Below are 25412 nucleotides of genomic sequence, written 5' to 3'. Positions count from 1 at the left end.
ACATTAAAATTGTTCTAGGCGATTTTAATGCCAAAATTGGAAAGGAGAATATCTTTGGCCCAACAGTCGGGAAATTCAGTCTCCACAGTGAAACATCTGACAATGGTATGATGCTGATAGACTTTGCAGCTGCAAGAAACATGGTAGTTAGCAGTACCAGATTTAAGCATCTCGATATTCATAAACACACCTGGCTGTCGCAAGATCAACGAACAAGAAATCAAATTGATCACGTTGTGATAGATGGAAGACATGCATCAAGCGTGTTGGATGTACGATCGTTCCGAGGAGCAAACATAGACTCGGACCACTACCTTGTTGCAGCAAAGGTACGTACCAGATTAAACGTAGCAAACAAAGTGCGAACAGACACAACACGGAAGTTGGACATCGGTAAGCTGCAATCAAAACAGATAGCCATAGCATATTCCACTCAACTGGCCCAACTGCTCAATCAAAGCACTCCTCGTCCCGATAACATATCAGGACAATGGCAAAAAATTGCCCACTCCATGCAAACAGCCGCAAAATCAGTACTTGGATACCAGAGACCTCCACCAAGGAATCCATGGTATGACCAGGAGTGTGGTGCTGCTACCGAAGAGAAAAATGCGGGCTACTTTACAATCAGTAGAAACGCGTAGCGCACGAGAGAGATATCGGGAGAAAAGGAGAAACGTCTTTTCCGCAGGAATAAGAGAGAGATGGAAAAGCGATGTGAACAAATCGAGATGTACAGGAGACAGAATGAAGTCCAAAAATTCTACCAAAGAGTGAAACATCAAACAGATGGCTTTGGAACTGGCACATCCTCCTGTAGAGACCAGCAACGTAATCTGGTAACTGATACAGATAGCGTGCTCAGGATATGGAAAGAGCATTTTTCCAAACTGTTGGTATCCAATAGTTGCGAAGTCGACGAAGATACCACAGATCCAATCCCAGAAGATGATATTGAATGTATACCACCCTGCCAAGATGAGGTAAAGACAGCAATAAACCGGCTGAAGAATAATAAGGCAGCAGGAGCTGATGGCCTACCAGCCGAGCTGTTTAAAACCGGAGGCGACACGCTGATAAGGTGTATGCATCAGCTAATTAGATTCATCTGGCAGGAAGAACGCGTACCCGACGATTGGAACCTGAGCATCCTGTGTCCCGTCCATAAGAAAGGAGATAAGACTTTATGCTCCAACTACACGGACATAAGTCTTCTCCCTATCGCCTACAAGATAGTGTCAGGGATATTGTGCGAACGACTAAAGCCCATGGTCAACGAAATAATTGGACCATACCAATGTTGTTTTAGACCTGGCAAGTCCACCATCGACCAGATATTTACCCTGCGGCAAATCGTGGAGAAGACCCAAGAGATGCAGATCCACACCTACCACCTTTTTGTCGATTTTAAAGCAGCCTTCGATAGCCCGCTACGTTCAAAGGTATTACAAGCCATGTCTGACTTTGGTATCACCGTAAACCTCATTCGGCTTTGTAAAATGACTCTAACTGACACAAGATCTTCAGTTAAAATAGGAAATAACCTCTCCGAAGAGTTTGGTACCAAAAGATGTTTCAGACATGGAGACAGCCTTTCGTGTGCTGCTGGAAAAGGTTATACGAGAGGCAAACGTCAAAAGAAGTGGCACAATCTACACCAATAGTCACATGTTACTTGCTTATGCTGATGATATAGACATCATGGGACGATCAGTAAAAGAAGTAACAGATACCTTTATGAAGATCGAAGGAGAATCTGCTAAAGTGGGTCTGGCGGTAAACGGCGAGAAGACCAAGTTGATGGTGTCGACGCGCAATGCGTCCATTGAGATCGGACCAACTGTTGAAGTTGGTTCCTATAATTTTGAGGTTGTAAAAGACGTCGTATACCTCGGCACCGCCGTAAACACAACAAATGACATCTCCAGCAGATAAGGCAGTGCTTGGCGTGTTTGAGAGAAAAATCTTCGAAAGATCTACGGAGCAATCTGCGTTGACGTTGAATATAGACGTCGTATGAACCACGAGCTGTATCTGCTATACAACGACATCAATATTGTTAAACGTATCGAGATGCAGCGATTGCGTTGGCTAGGCCATATAATAAGAATGAGCGATGATGAACCCGCTAAAAAGGCGTATAAATTCGAGCCACATGGCGGTGCACGCACAATTGGCAGGCCAAAGAATAGATGCCGCAAACAAGTTGATGAGGAGATGACAAGGCGCGGTATTCCAGAAAGCGAAGCACTAAACAGAGATAATTGGAGATCTTTTCTTAGTTCGGTCAATGGAACAAATGTTCTGTAATGGGCCAGCTATGTAAGTAAGTAAGCCCTTGGTGTGTATATTAAGAACCTAAAAGAAAATTTATTCGCCATAAGTCAAGTTTCTGAGATATCGCGTGATGATTTTTCCCCTATAATACTTGGGAAAACAGCTTCATATCTCTCTTTGGCGTTATTGTAGCTTCGTTTTGAGAATACATGTCTTCAGTCTTTTGAAGAATATTTCATTCTTCTAACCCCACCGTGGTGCAATGGTTAGCACGTCCGCCTTGCACTCAAAAGGTCTGCGGTTCGAATCCCAGGCCAAGCAACATCAAATTTTCAACGGTGGCAAAATTCCCCCTCAGTAATGCCGGCGACATTTCCTGAGTATTTAAGCCATGAAAAACTTCTCTACAAAGTGGTGTCGTAAGACACGCCGTTCGGACTCGGCAAAAAAAGTAGGTCCCATATCATTGAGCCAATATGAATCGGCGTGCACTCATTGATATGAGAGAAGTCTCCCTTGTCCCTTCGGGGATGTTGTGGGAACATATGTATGTATGTAACCCCATTCGTTACATATCCTTTTCGTCCTTTATTTCTTGAACCGTAGTAGAAGTACCACAAGATGAGATTTTTCAACATCCAATTATCCTACAAAAATATTACTCAGAAGATTTTAAGTACGATTCTCTTTGGCAACTAATCAATATTGTCCCGTTTTCATTGTCCTTTTTGATGTTTACTCGGTCTTGGTTCAGGAAAAAGCTATGTTTGATCTGTATATTCGATATTGGTTATTTATTGGTGTGTAGACTTACCACATGGTTATTGATTATGTAGACATCTGGATTGCTTCTGAAATATTTACCACAAAAATCTCCTATAATTAAGAACACGTTAATAACAAATGGAGGACAGATCCGGTTATCTCAATTTTTTGAACCGGATATTCTCAAAACGAAGCTACAATAACGCCAAAGAGAGATATGAAGCTATTTTCCGAAATATTATAGGGGAAATTCAAAAAATTCATCACGCGATATCCCAGAAACTTGACCTATAGCGAAAAATTCCTTTTGGGTTCTTTATCTACTGATCAAGGGCTTTTCCACCCCCAAAAATGCTGCTTCACAGTGTAATAAGGTCACACATTTTTTAGAAAATCGGTTCCTCCAGACAGACAGAAAGTCTAACGGACCGACATGACTAAATCGAATTTCCACTACTTCGATGAAATCATAGAGTACTGTTGCGTTTGGTTACAGTACTTGTACCCCATTTCCTATATTTCGTACCCTTTAATATAGCTCCGTATCCACTTTATGCTGACGAAAAATATACAACAAAATTATCGCTGATCCTTTAGGGGCTTATATCCGAAATTTAGCTCTTTGACTCTCTAAACATTCCTCCCATTCATAGCGATTTGTTGTTATCTATAAAAAATGTAAACATAAATTAATTAATTAATTGTTTGATAAACAAAATATAAACAAATACATATTCTCTTCTGCTCTTTCCTAACATTGACCAATTGAAAACTCAACGAAAGAAAACTCATTCTCAAAAAAAGAAAATTCACATTCTCTTAAATTTTTATTGAAAAACATTTTCATTCAGTATTTTTTTTTTTCTTGATCTTCTTGCGAAGAGCTGCTACGTAGCTAATGGCCAACGGACTATCCGGACCGATAGACGAGGCATCGTTGAAGTATGAAATAATTTTGAAAAGTGTGTTGCGCTGCTCGGTGTTCGTCAAACGGTTGTATTATTTAACGCTCGGTGCCACCGCAAACGAAAGGAAAAAAATCTAAGAAAAAAATATTGAAAATTAATGAGGAAATTTTCATCAGTGAAAAAATGTGGGATTACACCAAAATATCTCCATATTCCAGTGTTGAAAAGCAAGAATAACAAAATCTAACGAAAAATATAAATTAAAAAAATATATTGAAAATTACGAAAAGTGCATTTCTAGTGGAAGAAGAAAAAAAATCTAGTATAAGTTGAAAATTTATATATATCTACATATATATTTTTTATACATATACATATAGTGACGAATAATTTTTATGGGCAATCAACAAGGAAAATTACAACACCAAAATCAGAGTGGCCGTCCCAAGAAAGCTGTCCATTGGAAATCTGCAGGTGACACACTTTTTATGTTTTAACCTGTGGCAATTGTTGTAATTTTTCAAGATTTCTTAAAGGAAAATTATTTTATATTCGACATAAAAAGCTAAAAATGTTTAGTGGGAGCGCCAGAAATGTGGTTATTTTTAGAATTATTTTCACACTCAAGTGGTTGACTTTGTTCGTTTTTTCTTTTTCTTGTTTTGTTGGTACTACAGCAGCCACTGCTACAAAATACTGCTGCTCCTCTGTCTGTCAGTGTACTATACTGTGTGTGTTTCAAAACCAAAATACCCACAAAAATCCGGAAAATGTTTTTTCATTCTCAGACCAACGAACAGAACGCATAAAAAGCGTAAAAGAGATTTGTCTTATTTTCGCATTCGTTGTCTTCTTTTTCCTCTTGAATTTTTCATTTTACTGCATTTGACAGTTGGCGGAATGAATGAAACAAGCCAGCCTGTTTTTCTGATGATGTTCCGTCTGTCCATAGCAGAAGGAAATGCAAAGAAAATCAACGAAAAAATGAGGAAATACCACACAACAAATAATTACATTTTAAAGGCCATCAAATAAATTCCATTTAAATTTTGTTAAATTTTCTTCGTTAAAAGAGTTGAAGAGAACAGAAAGAGACAAATAAACTCAGTATTTTTAACAATTTAAGAGATATAAAGATTCTTCGTTAAGTTTTGAAATTTGTGTTAAATTATTGAATGTTTTGTTTTGATTTCTCTATATCATTAGCCGACTATTTTCTTCTTTAAATTTCTGTTTTGTTTTGAATATTGTTTTTATTAAAAAATGCTCTCATTCATGTTATTATTGAGGTTAGTTGTTTTATCCGATTCACAAAGTAGAAAAAAATCAGTCGGCTTTGCCGACAGAAATACATATACCCTCAGACTATGTGCATTGAAACTATCATCTATGGACAGATGGAATACCGGCTACCCAAACAAAATCCTTTTCCCCAAAAATTATGTATATAGGTGGCTTTCAGAATTTTGTGGAATTTTTTTGACGTATGAACAACTTGCCGACAATAATATCGAAACTTTTTAGATATTTATCTTAACGATTGTGGATGTTTCATATAAATGATTAAGTTTTTTCTAAATCTGATTTGTATTAAAGGGCAAATGTTTGAGGAGGAGATGCATACCTAAATCAATGGACATGCATAGTCCATTTTGACAATGATCTTTTTTTGGGAGTCATATCTTTCAATTGGATTCAGATTTCAGATTTGTGTCGCATGAAAGTGTACAAGGCCACTATAAATGGTTTTATTGTTTTTCCAAGTATTCTCCAGCATAATGTATACACCTTTAAACGCGCTCAAGCCATCTGTCGAAGCACTTTTTCCACTCCGAATGAGACACCTCCAAAACATTGTTTTTTTAACGCTTCAGCAGTATCTTATGGCGACGAAAATCGTCGACCACGCTTTTTCAGGATGTGCGGGAATAAAAAAATCATTGGGTACCAATTCAAGGCTGTAGGGTTGATGACCCATCAGTTGTACGTTTTGTCCGGTCAAAAAGGCTCTGGTTTGATTTGATGTTTGAGAGCTCGCATTGTCATCGAGCACAATGATTCATCTTCTCTTGTTCGTTTTTCGAACTTCTCCAAAGACTTCAGGGAAACAAATTGTAGTGTACCACTCGGCATTAACCGTCCTACGTTGCTCAAGCGGAACAGTCACCACATGACCAAATTTACTGAACAAACAGACGACCATTTGCTTCGAAGTGCTTCTTCCGCGACTCGTATTAGAAGGCCCACACGGGCTCATACAAATAGGTCCATAATTCGTCACTTGTGATCTTATAAATGTCTTTTGAAGCATCGCGATGGTAATATCTCTGAACCAATCAACACGAGCCTTTATTTAAGCGATTGTTAAACTGTGCTTGATTACAAAAAAATTTATTTCTGCGATATCACCGTTGTTTGACCACCTACGCCGCACAGTGTCACGACCGTGGCCAAAAATGGTAAAAACTAAATACTTCGTTGAACAAATCTATTGATGGGGAGTAATAGAAAACATATTAATTAAAAAGAATCTGAATTTTGGTACTGATACGTGAAGTAGGTTTTGCTATATCAGGATTTAAATCCGACAATTTTAGTTAATATGTATTTTTGTGTTTTTTTTTTTCTTAAATTAATAAATTATATTATGCGTTAATATTTAAAATTTAAAAGTAACGGTCGCTGCAAATATGGTTCCTAAGTTCTCTTGGGATGTAATAAACTTGGCTACACTTTTGTTTGCATGTAAATATTAATCATATGGTGTTTACATTTACCCAAACATGTATTACTAAGTTTATTAATTTTCTGAGGCAAATTTTAAATTGAGTGGAGTGGGAAAAAATGGTATAAAAGTGCATATCGACATTTGTTGCTGTATGAGTAGTAAAAAGTGAGTACGTCAAATATATAAAGCTCCCAGCTGCAGAGGTTTGCAGACAAATGTGTCATTTCTCTTTTTCAGCGACCACCTCACTGAAAGGATACTCCTTTTTAACAAAATGTTTAAAAAAATTGTGAACAGCGAAAATCAAAATTCGATTTTTACAAAAAATTGACATTTTTTTGACCACTAATCGGTCAAAAAAAAATTAAAGGAAATTTCTCATATATAAAGACAAGAGTTTGATATATTCAATATGCTCACAAACAATATGAAGACTAAACACCAAATTTCAGTCATATCGGGAGGATATTGAGGCCACAACACTCAAAATACCGAAAATGAGGAGGCACGGTTCTATGGGGGCTACAGTAAGACGAGGACCTATACCGACATATTTCTGGTGGAACTTTATAAGTCCCCCAGCGGAGACTTAATAACAATTTTCAGACATTTCGGTGTGATAATCAGGCTAAAACCTCCAAAATGCCAAAAATCGGGAGGTACCGTCCTATGGGGGCTATAGGAAGGCGTGGACTTAAGCAGACAAATTTCAAGGTGAAGGTATAATGCACCCTACGAAGACTTAGTACCACATTTCAGCAATTTCGGTGTAATAATGAGGCTAAAACCTTCAAAATACCAATAATCGGGAGGTACCGTTGTATGGGGGCTATATCGGGTGTACACAAGCACGTTGTTCTTTTGTTCGTCAAAAGTTTAAAAGCGATATCATTTTCGAACATTTGGCGAATGTTTTTTCTTCACAAGAAAAATAGTTTCGAGAAACATTTTTTTACTTTGAAATTTTTTTTGTTTCAAAACAAAATTTATATTGTTTGTAAAAAATTCCCATTTGCTTTTTTCAAATAGTTTCGATATAAATGCTACGTATAATATAGACAATAAGTGTTGATAAAGACAACATATGGGTAGGTTGCCAAACACAAGACAACAATGTTTATCAACAGTTACATATCGGGAAACATCAAGAAATTCCACAAAAAATGTTTTTTGCCACTATCGTAAAAACTATCATCTTTCGTTCGCTAATAATATTATTAACGATATTCGAATTCGAAGGCTTTTCTGCCACAAACTGAGCGACGAATGAATCGTTTTCAATTCGTTCTCGTGTTTCGTTTTCGAACAAAATATCCGCAAAACTATCGAATACCATTCGAAAACGAATCGTTTGCGATAGCAATGGTATGGGGGGGTACTTACTACTTACTAACTAAGTAGTGAGTGCGGTGGGAGTTTTTTGTTCAAAAAATTACGAAGACATGTTTATATACATGGATGTTTTTAAACAACCCTTAGTGTTCATACTAGTAGACTAGTGTGTAGTGTGTTTGGCTACAAATCAGAAGTGCGTGTGTTCAAAACTGGGAGAGAGCGAAATAAAAATGTTTTTATATTATTTCACATCAATTGTTCTAAAAATAGAGCTTATGCTTTTTAGCTTTCTTTCGACTACCGGTATGTGGTTAAATATGCACTTAAAATCATATTTATGGAAGTTCTTCCTCTCTATGACATCCCCATGTAAAAATAATGACTTTTACGGTCAATTTGTAAGTAGTTACTACTGCCAAAATTTACTGAATAAAGTCATTATTTGGTAATGACTTTTTTTGCTGGGTAGGTGTTCATGCAATATTAAATGTATGCTCGTGGAGGAAATGCCCTCATAATTTTTTTTTCTCATTCCGATTCGTGATTACAAGGTTTAGCTGCACAGACGGACGGACACTGGAGTGATGAGTTTTTATTTAAGATTTATAAAAATCTTAGATAAATGGTGATTCTATTCGAAGATTGGAAAAAAACCTCACTCACTCTTGATCAGCATAAAACCATTTGCGACGGTCCGTCTGTCTGTTGTAATCAATATTTAAGAGAAAGCTTTAAAACTTTTTATAGAGGTTTCTCCTATGATGTTTCGTATTGAAAATGGGCTATATCGGCCGAAGTCTTCATATAGATCTTTTGAAGGTCTCAGCGTTATTAAAAAAACCAAATGGAGGACAATATACCAATATACCTTTTAAAGTTTTAGCCACAATATTCAACCGAATCACCTGAAATTTGGTATTTAGGCTTCGATGAAACATTTCAGAAGAGAATTATTGGTATAGGTCCACGTTTTCATATAGTGATTTTCGGTATTTTGAAGGTTGTGGCTTCAATTCCTAAAGACCGAATAAAAAATAAAAATAAAAAATAAATTTCCAATCGAAATAGCTGAAATTTCGTCTGCACCAGGGATACGACACATTATAACAGTAACAAAACATACCTTGCAAAAATCAAACAGTGTAGGTCCACCGTTTGGTGTAACATCATATAAGGGTACTACCTGATATAAGCTTTTTTGAAGATTTTAATTGGAATTTTGTGATCCTTGAAGATAGGAAACTTACTCGCAAAAACATATCCATATACATATGTACATATATCCTTATTCTAGTCTTAATTAACAAGTATTGCCCAATTGTAAATTTTGGGGGTAGTTTTTTTTTTTTGTAAAAATTTGTTCGATCCTAGATTTCTGTAATTTGGAATTGTGTGTTGTCAGAGGACAAAAAAAGCTCAATTTGGAATGAACAACGATGACGCCCCATCAAAATCTTCAGCGCGGAACAATTGACTACTAAAACAATAGCCAACTCATGAGTAAGAAATTAATGAATAAATTTTACGCAACCTATTCCGGGATTCTGGCATAAGAACCCAGCAAAATTTGTAGGAAGGAGTTCCCGGCGATGACGTGATTTCATGGCATTTTTTGCATTGGTTGAAACGAAGTCGTGAAAGATCCGATCTTTTCATTAGCATTTGAACCAATGCAAAGGAATTCGTGAAAGATCCGATCTTTTCATCAGCATTTGAACCCATTCCATCGATCCAATAGAGATGAATTTTGTGTTTTTATTTATACACATTTTTCTTAATATTGTTACGAATGTAACTGATAGGTTTAAGTTAGTTTAGTTTAATTTCCGTTAATTTAAATATTTGAATTGTAACGTAAAGTTTTTATTACGCAGTTACTTTATTTAAGCAACAACAACTACCATGTAGAACTCTCTTCATTATTCTAGATGTTACTTTACCTTTCATTAATGTGCTTTTATTTTGTTTTGCCATAATCATGTAATTATTGTTTAGTTTGTTACTTCTTTGCACTTGTTTGTTGTTGTAATTACGTTATTACTGTGCTTGTCGTCCAATTGTATTCCCCCCATGTATGTATGTGAGTATGGTTGTTCGCTTAGTGCGAATGTGCGTCTGTGTGTTCGCTGCACAGATTCGAGGTGTTGCCATATGCTCTAGATATTTCTCGAACAGGGAGACTATGGGATATAAATACAGGGGAACTGGCAAGGACGGGGTAGTGGTGTTTTAAGCGTTGAACTGAACAGATCGGTTAAATAAGAGCTGCGTGCTAACTAGAGACTTGCTGTGTGCTTTGTAATTAAAGTCGGTTCTGAATAAGTGTAATAAAGTAAATAAAGCATTGTAGAAACGTAATCTAAAACGAACCCTGTTTTATTTGGTACAAATCGTATCGGGGAATAAAACAACGTCTACACGGAGATTAGTTAAATCTAATTCCGTAACAATATATAAGATTAATTATTTACAATAGGCTTGATGTTGTTGGAGACTGGAAATCACAAACAACGTTGTTAAAACTCTCGTCGTAATGACAATGTCATTGCAAAGGATTGGTGGAAATGACATGCCAAAGCATTGGTGGAAATGACATGTCAAAGGATTGGTGAAAATGACATGCCACAGCGTTGGTCAAAATGACATGCTTTGGATTCAAAAATGAACAGCATCTTTTGGGGTCCACACTCATACAAAAATCATCGATGAAGATGCTAAAAACATGACATGCCAGATCACTTGCACCCATGATTGAATGGCATTTTTGGCATCGAACATTTTGCTGGGAATAAACCCAAGAAGAACTATAATGGTATGAGGATTCCAGATGTTTGGGATCGGCATAATCTTTACAAGAGGTCCCCCTCCGCTCAGTGAAGTGACGGAAGACACGATCGTCTGTTCCCTTTATCTCAGTTTTACCATTGGTAACAAATGTTTCAATTGAACATACTTGCTCAAATCCTGTACAAAGAAGTACTCAGTGTTTGGTGATTTTGTCAACCCATGGAGCTAATTGTTTATGACAGCGCACTATGTCGCGAATTCATATTAACTGTGGCCAAAAATAGAAGGAGTTATCGTAGGTGCATAAATTTTGGTACACGTACTTATTGTTGACTTACAATCTCGAGGACAAAAGAAAACTGGGATGTTCGCTCCACGTTTTGATATATCCCCCATTGAACCGTACCTCCCGATTTTCGGTATTTTGAATGTTTTAGTCACAATAACCAACTGAAAAGATTGAAATTTGGTGTGTAGTCTTCGGCAGAGGTATGAAACATTCTAACAGGGAATTGTGGGTGTAAGTCCACGTTTTGATATAGCCCCCATATAACGGTACCTCCCGATTTTCGGTATTTTGAAGATTTTAGCCTCATTATCACACCGAAATTGCTAAAATTTGGTATTTATTCTTCGTTGGGGATATAAAATAATCCCCTTGAAAATTGTCGGTATATGTCCACGCCTTCATATAGCCCCCAAAGGACGATACCTCCAGATTTTCGGAATTTTAAGGGTATAGCATCATTATCACACCGAAATGGCTGAAAATTGGTATTTAGTCTTCGTTGGGGGTATAAAACTCTCCACCTGAAATCTGTCAGTGTAGGCCCTCGACTTCATATAGCCCCCATGGAACCGTACCTACCGATTTTCGGTATTTGAAGGTTGTACCCTCAATATCCACCCAAAATATCTGAAATTTGGTTTTCAGTCTTCATATTTTTGTGGGCTTATTGAATACATCGAACTCTGGTCTTCAAAAATAAGATTTTTTCTTTAAAAACGTTTTTGACCGATTAGTGGTCAAAAATGTTGATTTGGCTGTTCACCATTTTTTTAAAAAATTATATTTTTAAAAGTCTCTCGTCCAAAAGCCCACAAAAATATATGATGATCGGTCCATTCGTGGACACAGCAAAACATTTATATAAAAAGGGGGTAACTCCCTAATGAGGTGGTCACTGAAAAAGGGAATTAACATGTTCGTCTGCAAACCTCTGCACCCGGCACCTCTTTATATTTTTGAGCTACTCACTTTTCACAACTCAAATAGCAAATAATATCGATATACACTTATATACAATTTTCCCCTTCAATAATTTTAAAATTTGGTTCACAAAATCGATGTACTAAGTACTCCATACTTGGGTTCCTGTAAACACCATATGATCACTATTTACTTCTAAACAAAACTAAATTCACGTTTATTACATCCAAAACAACTGTAAAAATTTATTTTAGAATGATAAATTACTTTAAATATGAAAATACTGAAGCATACTAAAAATTATTAATTTCAGTAAAATAAGGACAAAAATGCATATTTCCAACAATTATCGGGTTTGAACCTTGAACTTGAAAAATCAATACCTTAATTCAAATTCCTTAAAATTTTTATTCCTTGGTTTTGACCATTTCTGGTCACGGTCGTGACACGAAGAACGCGTGCCAGCACATGATACTGAACATGTGTGTGATGACCTTTCTCTTCGAGCACTTGCTGCATTCACAACGCCTGTCATTTTACTTTATTCACGCTTGTTTTTGTACCGGCAACAATCATCACAATTGATCCCCACATAATTTGGACTCATCTAACACACCCTGAAGTCCACATGCGATTGTTCAAGCTTTCCCATCTGATCCCGATCTTTTCTTCTAGTGATGGTCTTTCCTTTTGGAATATGCCTAGTAGAAGCGGAGATATTCGCATGAGAATAAATCGTTGAATTTTCTCAACACACGATTGAATATTTACCGACCATCACCAAAGTTAATATGCTTCTACCTCTCTGAGAGCCCCATTAGAAAATAAAATCGTGATGATCCGAACAAAATTGCGACCTGTAGCGTGATTACAAAAAAAATGGGATGTATTACCGACTTCTGTCATATCTCCGTTGTTTGACCACCTACGCCAACCTACTTTGCACCGACGTAAAGAGATGTTTTCTTCTTCCATCCTCTTCTTTTCGAATACTCCTACAAGAATAAGATTAAAACGTTGAATGTTTTTCACATAAGTTTTTTGGCTATTCCGATTCCTGATTATAATCCGACCATCACAAAAAGGCTTCTTCTTCTCTGGGACACTTATTAACCCCCAAAAATTTCGTGATGATTCGATTAAAATCGCGGCCAATAGCGTGATTACAATAAAATGAAAAAATGGGATACATTACCGACTATTGCAATATCTTCGTTGTTTGACCACCTACGACAACCTACTTTATATCGTTGTAAAGATGATATTTTCTACTTTCATTGTCATGTTTTGCTTTTGATGTACCCATATAAATTTTTACCCATTCAGACCCCTGAATATGATGCGACCATCAACAAAATCAATAGACCTCTTCCCTTCCGGGACCCCCATAAACAGCCAAAATTTGGTGACTATTCGATTAAAATTGCGACCTGTAGCGTGATAACAAGGTTAAGATGAACAGAAGGACAGACGGACGGACACACATTACACAGATAGACTCAGCTCGTCGAGACATGCATTTATACATACGTATAGGTCATATGTAAGTATAGGTCTACGACCATTATTTCAATACGTTACAAACTTTTGGGCCAAAACCAACTTATAATACCCTCCCCCACATAGTGGTGAAGGGTATGAAAATGCACTCTACGCTGGCATTACAAACTTCGTGTCATTGTTTCTTTGGTGTATTTTTTTATTCTTTACTAACAGACCCCGGTCCGCGTCGTAATGAGTTTTAATGACAACTATTTATGGACTTTATGCTTGTCAATTCAAAAAATAGGTATTTTCTACCTCACTTCTTCGGTCCTTTGTCAAACCGAGGAGTATTTTAAATTTATCAACTGATTTTGTCTGTAACCTTTCTTTTCTCTTACGGAATGTCGGATTTTTTTTCGCCAATTTATGCTGTTTAGGATTTTTATTTCGTCCATGTCTTTATCCTAATGCGATCTAATTATAAAAGTTTAGAAAAAACAAGTAAAAAGTCGTTAAGTTCGGCCGGGCCGAATTTTTTATACCCTCCACCATAAAATAGTCTTAATTAAAATGGAATAATTAGGGTCCTTTTACAATTTTAGGTGGAACAACTTTTCGACAATGGTTAGACACCTACTGCTTCCCACTATTGCTTAAATTACACTGTGAACACAAATGTTGGGACAGAGATAATTCCTTTTGGAGGTGAAAGCCCTTGGTGTGCGTATATTAAAAACCCGGAAGGACAGATGCGCCGTGTCGAACTTCCGCGTTATGGCGTGATGAAATTTGTGCAAGAGACCCTGTAAGCCATCATGAATTAGCATTATATCTTTGTTTGTTGTTTTTGTAGAGCACTTAAGCAACAGTGAACAAAGATATAACGCTAATTCCTGATGGCCCACAGGGTCTCTAACAAAAATTTCATCACGCCATAACGCGGAAGTTCGACTTACGGCGGATCTGTCCTTCGGGGTTCATAATATACTCACCAAGGCCTTTCTTCTCCAAGAGGAATTTTCCGTGCCCCAGACTTTCACCTCCATTTTGTTGCACAGTGTTATCTGATCTAATCTAAAAAAATGTGTTCAGCTAGGTGAAAGGTACCACCTACGGGGCTATATCAAAGAGTCAACCTATCTTTAAATTTTTTGGCGGAAAATTTTTATTGCTGCTGGGAACTTCAATAGTCAAATTGAGGTTAGTTTCATCAAAACAATGTAGACCCTCAAAAATGGACCCATGTTGACGAATTTTAGTGAAGAAATTTCGTGACCACTGAAAATTCCCGAAAATCGGGAGGTACAGTTATATGGGGGGATATACCAAAACATGGACCTATATTGACGATTATTTTAGAATAGACAAAATTGTAGCTAAAATTCTCAAAATACCGATCATTACAGCTATTTCGGTTAAAAACTGTAGCTAAAATTCTCAAAATACCGAAAATTGGGAGGTACCGTTATATGGGGGCTATACCAAAACATGGACCTATGTTGACGATGTTTGGTGGAGATGTTTCACGGCCACTGAGAACCTCAAATGTCAAATTGCAGATATTTCGGTTACAAATTGTGGCTAAAATTCTCAAAATACCGAAAATCGGGAGGTACCGTTATATGGGGGCTATACCAAAACATGGACCTATGTTGACGATGCTTGGTGGAGATATTTCATGACCACTGAGAACCTCAAATGGAAAATTACAGCTAGTTCGGTTAAAAATTGTAGCTAAAATTCTTAAAATACCGAAAATGGGAGGCACCGTTATATGGGGGCTATACCAAAACATGGACCTATGTTGACGATGTTTCGTGGAGATGCTTCATGACCACTGAGAACCTCAAATGTCAAATTGCAGATAGTTCGGTTAAAAATTGTGGCTAAAATTCTCAAAATACCGAAATGGGAGGTACCGTTATATGGGGGCTATACCAAAACATGGACCTATGTTGACGATGTTTCGTGGAGATGCTTCATGACCACTGAGAACCTCAAATGTCAAATTGCAGATAGTTCGGTTAAAAATTGTGGCTAAAATTCTCAAAATACCGAAAATCGGGAGGTACTGTTATATGGGGACTATACCAAAACATGGACCTATGCCCATATCCTTTGGGATATAAGTTTGTTGATCATTAGGAACCCTAAATGCCAAATTATAGCTAATTCGGCCTGCAAATGTGGCGAAGAACGTCAAAATACCTCAAATCCGGAGGTAACGTTATATGGGGGCTATACCAAAAAGTGGACCGATATAGCCCATCTTCGAACTTGACCTGCCTATGGAAAAAATACCCTCGTGTGCAAAATTTCAGCACTCTATCTCAATTATTGCGGACGCTAGAGTGATTACAACAGACGGACAGACGGACATGGCTAGATCGTCTTAGAATTTTATCCTGATCAAGAATATATATACTTTATAGGGTCGCAAATGACTAGTTCGATGTGTTACAAACGGAATGACAAACTTAATATACCCTCCATACTATGGTGGAGGGTATAAAAATTTTAAGTCGAATTCTCCCGCTTATTGAGACTTATATGTTTTAGTTTTTCATGGATGATGGACCGTTAAGCCTCACCATTTAAGGAAATTTGTAAATATATCGTTTTTCTTGATCGGGGGCGCAACCGCGGTTTTCTCGAAAATTAATTTGCAAGCCGATGCACTCATAAGTTTAGCAAATACAGAGATTATAAAACAATAGGTTCCCGAAATTCCTCTACAAACATATAGCATTTTGGAATATTGCTGAACATTTTCTGAGAATTGCATGAAATCAGGCTCAGTAGTTTTGAAAAATAATGTACTAAAAAGAGTGGGTGTTGTCATCAGTTTCAATACATAACATATTTAAAAAAAGTGGGCGGTATTTTGGCTCCAAATAATAGAAAAAAATTTCCAATATTACTTGTTAAAATTATTGCACGCAGTCTAATGCACGATATACAAATGTTGACAAGTTCGAACATGAAGGATATTAGTTTCTTACTCTTATGCCAGACACTGAAAATAACACATGAAAATATTTTAGCTTTTAGGAGAGAGCGGAGGTGAAGGAGCTCCCTTTCTCCCTTCTTACCCATAATCTCAGAACATTTTCATGAAAATGTTCATAGTCTGGCATAAGACTTATCTTCTCAAAAATATAAAAATACTACAAAAGGTCTATGGTTGCTGTAATTTTTTTTTAACGTTTATTGTGGTCTTTGGTTGCTGTAAAAAAATCTTTAAAAAATCCACGTTTATTCTGGTCTTAGCTTGCTGTAAAAAATCTTTAAAACATCCACATTTATTGTGGTATTGTTTGCTGTATTTTTTTTTTTTAAAATCAGAGTTTATTGAGGTCTTTTGTTGCTGTAAAAAATCTTAAAAACATCCACGTTTATTGTGGTCTTTGGTTGCTGTAAAAATCCAAGTTTAATGTGATATTTTTTTGCCGTAAAAAATTTTTAACAAATCCGCGATTGTTGTGATCTTTGGTTGCTCTAAAAAATCTTTAAAAAATCCAAGTTTATTGTGGTCTTTGGTTGCTTTAAAAAATTTTTAAAGAAAATTCACGTTCATTGTGGTCTTTGGTTGCTTTTAAAAAGTCTTTAAAAAAATCCACCTTTATTGTGGACTTTGTTTGCTGTAAAAATGTTCCACTGAAATGGCTGACATTTTGTAGTAAGTCTTCGTTGAGAGCATACAACATTCCACCTGGAATTTGTCAGTATTGGTCCACGTCCTCATATAGCCCCCATCCCGATTTTCGGTATGTTGAAAGTTGTGCCATCAATATCCCACCGAAAAAAACTGAAAATTGGTATTTAATCATCGTTGGGGTTATAAAACCTTCCACCTGAAATTTGTCAATATAGCTCCACGTCTTCATATAGCCCCCAAAGAACGCTACCTCTCGATTTTTGAAGGTTGTGGCCTCAATAACCCACCGAAATGACTGAATTTTGGCATTTAGTCTTCGTTGGGGGTATAAAACTTTCCACCTGAAATTTATAGGTATAGGACCTGCGGATTTCTGGTATTTTGAAGGTTGTGGCCTAAGTATCCCTCCGAAATGGCTGAAATTTGGTATTAAGTCTTCCTTGGGGGTATAAAACTTTCCACCTGAAATTTCTCAGTATAGGTCCACGTCTTCATATATCCCCCATAGAACGGAAACTCCGGATTTCTGGTATTTTGATGATTGTAGCTTCAATATTCCTCCGAAATGGCTGAAATTTGGTATTAAGTCTTCCTTGGGAGTAAAACTTTCCACCTAAAATTTGTCGGTTTATTTAATTAATTCTCTTTCGAGTTGAGCTTATTAGACCTATTATATACATTGAATAATTAGGAGTCTACCGAAGTCCCACACATTCAACCATTACGCTACGTTTCACGGGTGGTTAAGCCGATCCTCAGGCGTATTGAATGTTGTTTTTGTGGCAGACGAAAGCAAAGCTTGGGAACTAGTATATATATCGCACTTCATTAGATAAATGCATATGCGAAATTATGTCAGTTAATTGAAACTCCAAACTTTTCCTATAGTCTTGCTTGGTAATTCCATTTTTCAATGTTCACAAATACTATGGTAAGTTTTATTCCTACGTCATTAGTATTGCTCTCCTATATCAGAAGATTTTTGATCATCAATTATTGTCTGCTAAAGTTTTGACAAGCTGATTGTGGCTCAGAACGCTAAGACGCCGGCAACTTTGACACTCAGTTGTCGGAGACCCAGGTTCGAATCCCAGCCTGGCTCATGCTGAAAATATTTTTTATTTTTGCCTTATTAAGGCGAAAGTCATTTATAGTGATATTTAGTTAATTCTCTTTCGAGTTGAGCTTATTAGACCTATTATATACATTGAAAAATTAGGTGTCTACCGAAGTCCCACATATTCAACCATTACGCTACGTTTCACGGGTGGTTATGTTCAGGACTTCATATAGCCCCCATAGAACGATACCTCCCAATTTTCGGTATTTTAAAGGTTGTGGCTGTGGTTATACATTTCTCTATTTCATTGACTTGTCTGAAGAGAATTTTAAACAGAAAATTTGTATACACAAATATTTTTGTACCTATTATTGAAATATTTGTTGCATAAGAAAATAGATATGTATGTCAAATGCATAAATTTTCCATATGCACATATTATTTTTTGCATATGCAAAATTTATGCATTTTTAATAAGTTTGCATATATCATATGTTTCGATTGCAATTTAATCAGAAGCCTCAAAATTTGACCTTAATCGGACCAAAAATAGGGGTTGCCTAAAATTCCACTGTCTACAAATAACTAATGTATTATTTATCTTTCCCTTCTTTTGCAGAACGTCCCTCGCCACCAGGACGTCCGATACTAATTCCCATTTCCGATCAGCAACCCGATGTCGTTTGCCTACGATGGGAACGTCCAAGACTCGATGGAGGTTCTCCCATTACCGGCTACATTGTCGAACATCGTCGCATGGGTTCACCGCATTGGGTGAAGAGCACACCGATACCGGTCACAAATTGTGATGTGGCCATAAGTGGTATGGAGCCGGGTTGGCGTTATCAATTTCGTGTATTTGCCGAAAATGTTGTCGGGCGTTCGGATGCCAGCGAATTGTCCGACATACTGACCGTGACGCTACAACGCAATGCCATTAGTGTGCCACGCTTTGTTGACGAACTACAGGATATGCATGCTGTCGAAGATGAACGTGTCGAATTTCGGGTAAAATTCATTGGTCAACCTCCACCCGAGATTAGTTGGTTTAAAGATGGCTACGAGATTTTCAGTAGCAGACGAACGAAAATTGTAAACGACAACGACGCTAGTGTCTTGATCATACATCAGGTGGCATTGACCGATGAGGGTGAAATCAAGTGCACAGCGACAAATCGAGCCGGTCATGTGGCAACAAAGGCCAAGTTTTTTGTACAAGCTCCGCCCAAAATTCGTTTGCCACGAACCTATGAAGATGGCCTGATTGTGGAGGCCGAGGAAGTGTTACGCCTTAAGGTGGGCATTGCTGGTCAACCATTACCTCAGATAACATGGATGCACGAGGGTGAAGTTGTGCAAGATGGCGCCCGATTTGAGATAACGAATACCGATAAAAATTCAATGTTGAAAATTGAAGGTGTGACTCGAGATGATAGAGGCGAATACAGTGTAAAGGCTTCGAATCGACTGGGAGAAGATGTTGCTTCCTTTTTAGTTACCGTTACGGCTAGGCCTAATCCACCGGGAAAGGTGAGATTGAATATGTCATTTGGCAAGTCAGCAACATTGTCTTGGACCGCACCCATTGATGATGGTGGCTGCAAGATTGGCAACTATATTGTGGAATATTTTCGAATTGGCTGGAACGTATGGCTTAAGGCAGTGACGACACGATCCCTCAGTACCACATTACATGACTTGATTGAGGGTTCGGAATATAAGTTTCGCGTTAAGGCGGAAAATCCTTATGGTGTCAGTGAACCCGGCGAAGAATCGGATATTCTCTTTATACCGGATCCAAAGAGGGGTATAACAAAACCAACATCTCAAAATCAAATCAGCGAAGATTTCGGAAACAAACCAGTGCCACCACGTAGAAAAACCTTGTCACCCCAAAGGCCAACGGCAGATGCTGCCACAGAGACAATTGGTCATTTCTCACCCAAAGCGGCTCGTAAGCTTACACCTCAGGTATTCGATAGTGAAGATTTGCATCGTGAAATGTCTTATGGCACTTCGGTGAAGAAAAGTCCCTCACCATTTACTGGTAAAGACACGGCCAATAATAACAAGCCACCCGTGGAACGCAGTCCCAATAATCTGGCATTAAATATTGAAGCTGCCATAGAAAGAGAGAGCCGATCACCAGAACGTTCTCCAAAAACCCAAAAGAAATCATTATTTTTGCCAGGAATATTGAAAGCCAAAGAACCGCCAGTCACGGCGGCGTCCACTCCAAAAACTGCACCGGTAGCTGAAAATTCAAAAATTATGGATTTCATGAAACCTCGAAATCGCAGCCTCAGTCCTCCACCAGCTGATGCTAAAACCGTTAAACCCAGTACGACAACAAAGGCGTTGCAACGCAGCTCCGAACCCGTTAAAATGAACTCAAATCAGAATACCACCCGTTTTCCAGGCCTTCAAGCCTTGTCTCCGGCAGCACGTAACGCACCCGCTTTGGCCATTGCCATAGCAACGAGTCCTATGAGCACAGGCAACGACAGTGCCAAGGCAACGGTGGGCAACGGTGTTCCTAAAACCGAAGTGACAAATTCAACCAAAAATGAAGCAAATGGCCGTTCCCCATTACCCACCCCAACCATAGAAATCAGTGCTCCACCCAAGCTAATTGTGACAACAGCAGCTCCCTCTCCTCCAACTACACCAAAAACTGTTACAACTACCAGCATGGCGACGGCCACTCCCACCGGTAACTCCCACAATATGGCATCCCAAAATCCAACTCGCAAACTGTCAAATGCCGACAAGCATGACGAAGTTCACACCAGCAATGAGTTCATGCTTGTGGTCTTTGACAAAAACAGCAAGGTTAAGGATAAAGACAGTAAGTGTCGTCTCCCATTCGCCGTCCCGGCATTTTCACTCTATCCCTGCGAATTGTTGCTATAGAATTCCTACTAATTCCTTCTAACTTCTCGTTTCAGAGCAAGATTCCTTCGAATTGGATCTAGAGGATGCCATACAACCTCCTCCCATTTCAATATCGGCACCAGATTTAGCTTTGCTGGAATACACCTCAACCCTGCATACGTTCCCCATACGGCGTTCAGTAAGCTCCACTGAGTTGCTTTACGAACGAGCCATGGCCCGCTTCTACGAGGCTGTAGAGCTGGAGGAAGCTGAAAAGGCTCGTAAATTGAAGATATCTCAGGACAAAATAGCAGCACCAACAAATGTGCGCAAGCGTTTGGGTTCAATGACAGAGGCGGAACGATTATCTTTCGAGAAGCGTAGCGAAATGAGAAGACAATCCGCCGATATTGCCCACGACATAAAATCATCGGCACTGCACAAGTGGAACTCCAAGGAAAATATTACCGACATGAAACCCCTGTCAATGACCGCGCCGCAAATGTACAACAAACGCCAGGAAAGCCAAGAAAGTGGTGAAGTCAGTGATGACTATCAGACTAGAAGTGAACTCAACAGAGAAGACAGCTACGACTTGGGTTCCGATTATACAGAAAGTACAGCCTCATCGGATGAAGACTCCATTGAAAAGTTCAAAATGGAGTTGATGGCTCGCACTCACTCTCCCAGCCCCAGAGAATTGGAAACCTATCATCCTCGCAACATGTCGGCCGGTGTCTTTACACCATATCGTGCTCCAACACCCGATGAAGCGGCATTGGTTCTTACCCGACCAGTTCCCTTGCCCAGTCCCGACTTTGTACCCAAGCCCATTCTAAAGAGACCATCCTATGAAAATGTTTTGCAGGCTAATTCAACCAACACCACTGTGGATACATCCAATGCAGCTTCGAATGTCAAACCTGAAAGCCCTGCTATTGAGAAATTGGATATTGCCAAGGGTATTAAATCGTTCTTCAAGAGAGATAAACGTTCCGCCACCGAAAAAAACACTGAAGAGAATGAAATGATGTCAAATCCCCAAGAGAAAACTAATGCATCCCTTTTGAGAGCCGAGGCTGAGGCCAAACGCAAAGCCAAAGAGGAAGAAGAAGAACGTAAACGTAAAGAGGCCGAAAGACTTATGTTGGAGGAAGCCCATGCTGCCGTAGATCATTACAGTGAGTTGGTGCAACACGTTAGCACAACCAAGAAGTATCATACACCCCTGTACATGGATCAAGAGGAACTGAAAAAGATTAGTGAAAAGGCCAAACAGGATGGTATTGCAGATGAGGATGAGAACGATGGACTAAATCACAGAAGATCCCATAGCCCTGACATTGCCCTTATACCTCCCGTTAACAATAAACCCAGACTTTCGATATCTGAAAGAGGCCAGTTGATGCATGTCAGGGATACTGCAAGTAATATGTCAGTGCATCACGAAAGCTACAACTTCAAACCTGAGCCAGAATCGGAGACACCCAGCGAACACAATGCACCGCTAACGTTTTCACCTTCAAGCAGCACTCCAACAACACCAAATGCACCAATAATACCAACACCCCCAGCGCCATCAATATCATTGCCAACAACACCACCTGAGGAAGATGAAGAGGTGATATCCACAACCGTTATCAGTGAAACTGTTGAAGAACGTCCTGATTCTCGTGGTCGCCCACGTTTGGTAAAAGTTAAACGTATCGTAAAAAGGAGAATGCCTTCGGGGACACGTTCCCGTGATACATCCCTAAGTAGGCCACCCTCGAGTACATCATATGACTTACCCACATCTAGAACTCTCTCAAGAACACGTAGATCTGCTACAGGCGAATCCAGATCACCTGGACCATTTGGACGCAGTCCCTTAAACTTAGATGCCCTCAATAAACAAACTGCTGAGCAAAATTCTAAAGCCACGCTATTACTTTCCTCGTCACAAGAATCAATGGATGTGGTGCCACGACCTCCAACCCCATTGTCCGATGAAGAGGCCCATGAAAAGGTACGCTCAGCCTTATCCTATTCCACCGACATGGTTCTCTTTCTGGTGGCATGTTACATATATTTGTTCAAAGATGCAAGACTGGTCCTGCCCATATTGGCCCTTATGATCTATCGCCAACTGGGTGAGGCCATCAGCAAATGCATACCGAGTTGGTTAAAACGCAAAAAGGAATAACTAATCATGAGAATATAAGAATAAAAAACAAAAAGCCATAAACAAGTTTTTTTCTTTTGTAATTTATAAGCTACATAATTTATATTTCTATATTTATTATTGTTTGTATAATTGGTAATTATTATTAATTATTCTTTGATTGATTTTAATTCGAAACGAATTGGATTCATGTTTTTTTCTTCGTCTTAGTATTTCCTCGTACTTCCCCTTAAGTATTTGTTTCTGTGCATGTCTTGTTAAAGGAAAATACAATTAAAATAATATTACGTTAAACAAAAAAGTTACATTTTTTTTCGTATACGTTACAACAACAATAAACAAAATAAAAAATATTTACTTCATAATTTTTAATATTTTTAAATAAAAATTTATTTAAAAAATTAAAATTGTTTCTTACATTGGTGGATGGAGAAAGGAGACATTTATTCCATAAAGTGGCAGGTCTTTTACCCTCTGAGCAAAATAACAAGTAAAAAAGGATCAGTCGGCTTTGCCGACAGAGATATACCCTCAGCCTATGTGAATTGAAACAATTTTTTTCCAAAAACGTATATATTTAAGGGGTTATGACAATTTTAAGCGTATAAACCGACAAATATCGCGTGTACTATTTTAGCTAATATTATCGATTTTTGGTGCGGGAGGTACCGGAAAGAGTGGACCTACAAGCACCACCTTCGAATTTCATCTAATATTCCAATAAATATTACGATATGCAAAGTGTGGATCAACTCAGTATTTGGTTCGGGAGTTGTCGTGCTCTCCAGCCACTACATGGTGCCATAGAGGGTTTTTACACTTTTAGGGTTGTTTTCTCAAGAAGTATGGACTTGCCCCTGAAAAACGTTTACCGTCGTAACTGAGGCATTGAATGAAAGTTGCTTCAACAAAAATCAAATTGATTCCAGAGCAGTCCTTAAAGTGAACTTATCCAAAATATTATTTGGGAGGCACCCGAAGGAGTGGACAAATGTAGTCCATATTCGAACCTGATATATATTTGGTAGTTATACTGGGATCGGTAAAGCATGAACCAAAGCGGTCACTACCATCAAGAGTTATCATGCGCAGAATTTTTCCGAACATTTTTAAACTCTTGGGGGGAGGTACCTCAAGGAGTAGACTGATATGGCTTATCTTCGAACTTAAACTAAGTTTAGACGAATCGAATCGACAGATCCGTTCAAGAGTTATCTTGCGCTCCAACCACTACACACGGTATCATAGGGGTTTTTCGTAACTTTCAGGCTATTTTCTCAGGAAGGATGGACTTGCCTCTGATGAAACTTGTACTGTCGTATAGAGGACAGTGAATAGAAGTTACTGCAACAAAAATCAAAGCGATTCGTGAACAGGTCCTAAACTGAACTTTTCCGAAATTTTGTGTGGGAGGTACCCGAAGGAATGGACCGATTGAGTCCATATTAGAACCTCATCTAAGTCTGGTAGAAATTTCACGATGTACTAAGTATGGACCAAATCGGTTACTTCCTTCAAGAGTTATCCTGCACACAAACTTTTCGAACATTTTCGATTTTTTGTGGGGGAGGTACCGGAAGGAGTGGACCGATGTAGCTCATCTTCGAACTTAAACTAAGTTTGGGCAAAATATTACGAAAGCCACATTTCGTCCAAACATACTTGGGGTCTAAAACCATTATTTCGATGAGGCACATTTTCATCGTATCAATTTGAAATACATGTATTTTGTTTTTGTATTTTTGAACGCACACGCAACACGTAGAGTTATAGGTTTCGACCTTATAATATATCAATTTTTTTTTTCATAATATGTTTGGGGATATATTTTGGGGAAATTCGATTAAATTTGGGGATTTTTGGTGAAAAATTATTTTGAAATTGGGGACGAGAGACAGAAAAATACTGGCAACACTGTTCTAACATTAAAAATATGTTTTACCCAAACATATCAAATTGAGATATGTTACAAAATGTTGCAAACATATATTTGTTTGGACCCAAATATATTATGTTCGGATCCAAACATATATTTGTTTGCAACCGGTCCCAAACATATATTTGTTTGGATCCAAACATATTTCTAACATAAATTTTTCTGCGTGTAGTTATAAGCAATCAATGCACAGTGGATGCGCCCAACGACAAAAATCAAAAAATT

At 38.2% G+C, this 25412-nt stretch overlaps 1 protein-coding gene across 3 annotated transcripts; it reads left to right on the top strand.

The window, feature by feature from the left end:
• The first annotated feature begins 3891 nt into the window (after positions 1-3891).
• Positions 3892-23552, top strand: MnM (myomesin and myosin binding protein). Of its 3 annotated transcripts, none has more exons than XM_073987549.1 (4): positions 3892-3984; positions 4331-4424; positions 18833-21061; positions 21162-23552. In XM_073987549.1, the coding sequence occupies exons 2-4, from the start codon at positions 4346-4348 to the stop codon at positions 23270-23272; spliced, it is 4419 nt and encodes a 1472-aa protein (XP_073843650.1). In that variant the 5' UTR covers positions 3892-3984; positions 4331-4345; the 3' UTR covers positions 23273-23552. The 3 variants fall into 3 exon arrangements, with proteins under 3 accessions (XP_073843650.1, XP_073843648.1, XP_073843649.1); XM_073987547.1 differs by having other exon boundaries at positions 3896-4135; XM_073987548.1 differs by having other exon boundaries at positions 3910-4177.
• The last annotated feature ends 1860 nt before the right edge of the window (positions 23553-25412 follow it).

Source organism: Musca autumnalis, unplaced genomic scaffold (assembly GCF_047663935.1).
Source record: "Musca autumnalis isolate F117 unplaced genomic scaffold, ASM4766393v1 scaffold_4, whole genome shotgun sequence".
NCBI classification, from domain to species: Eukaryota; Metazoa; Arthropoda; class Insecta; order Diptera; family Muscidae; genus Musca; species Musca autumnalis.
This window is presented reverse-complemented; position numbering and strand designations above follow the sequence as displayed.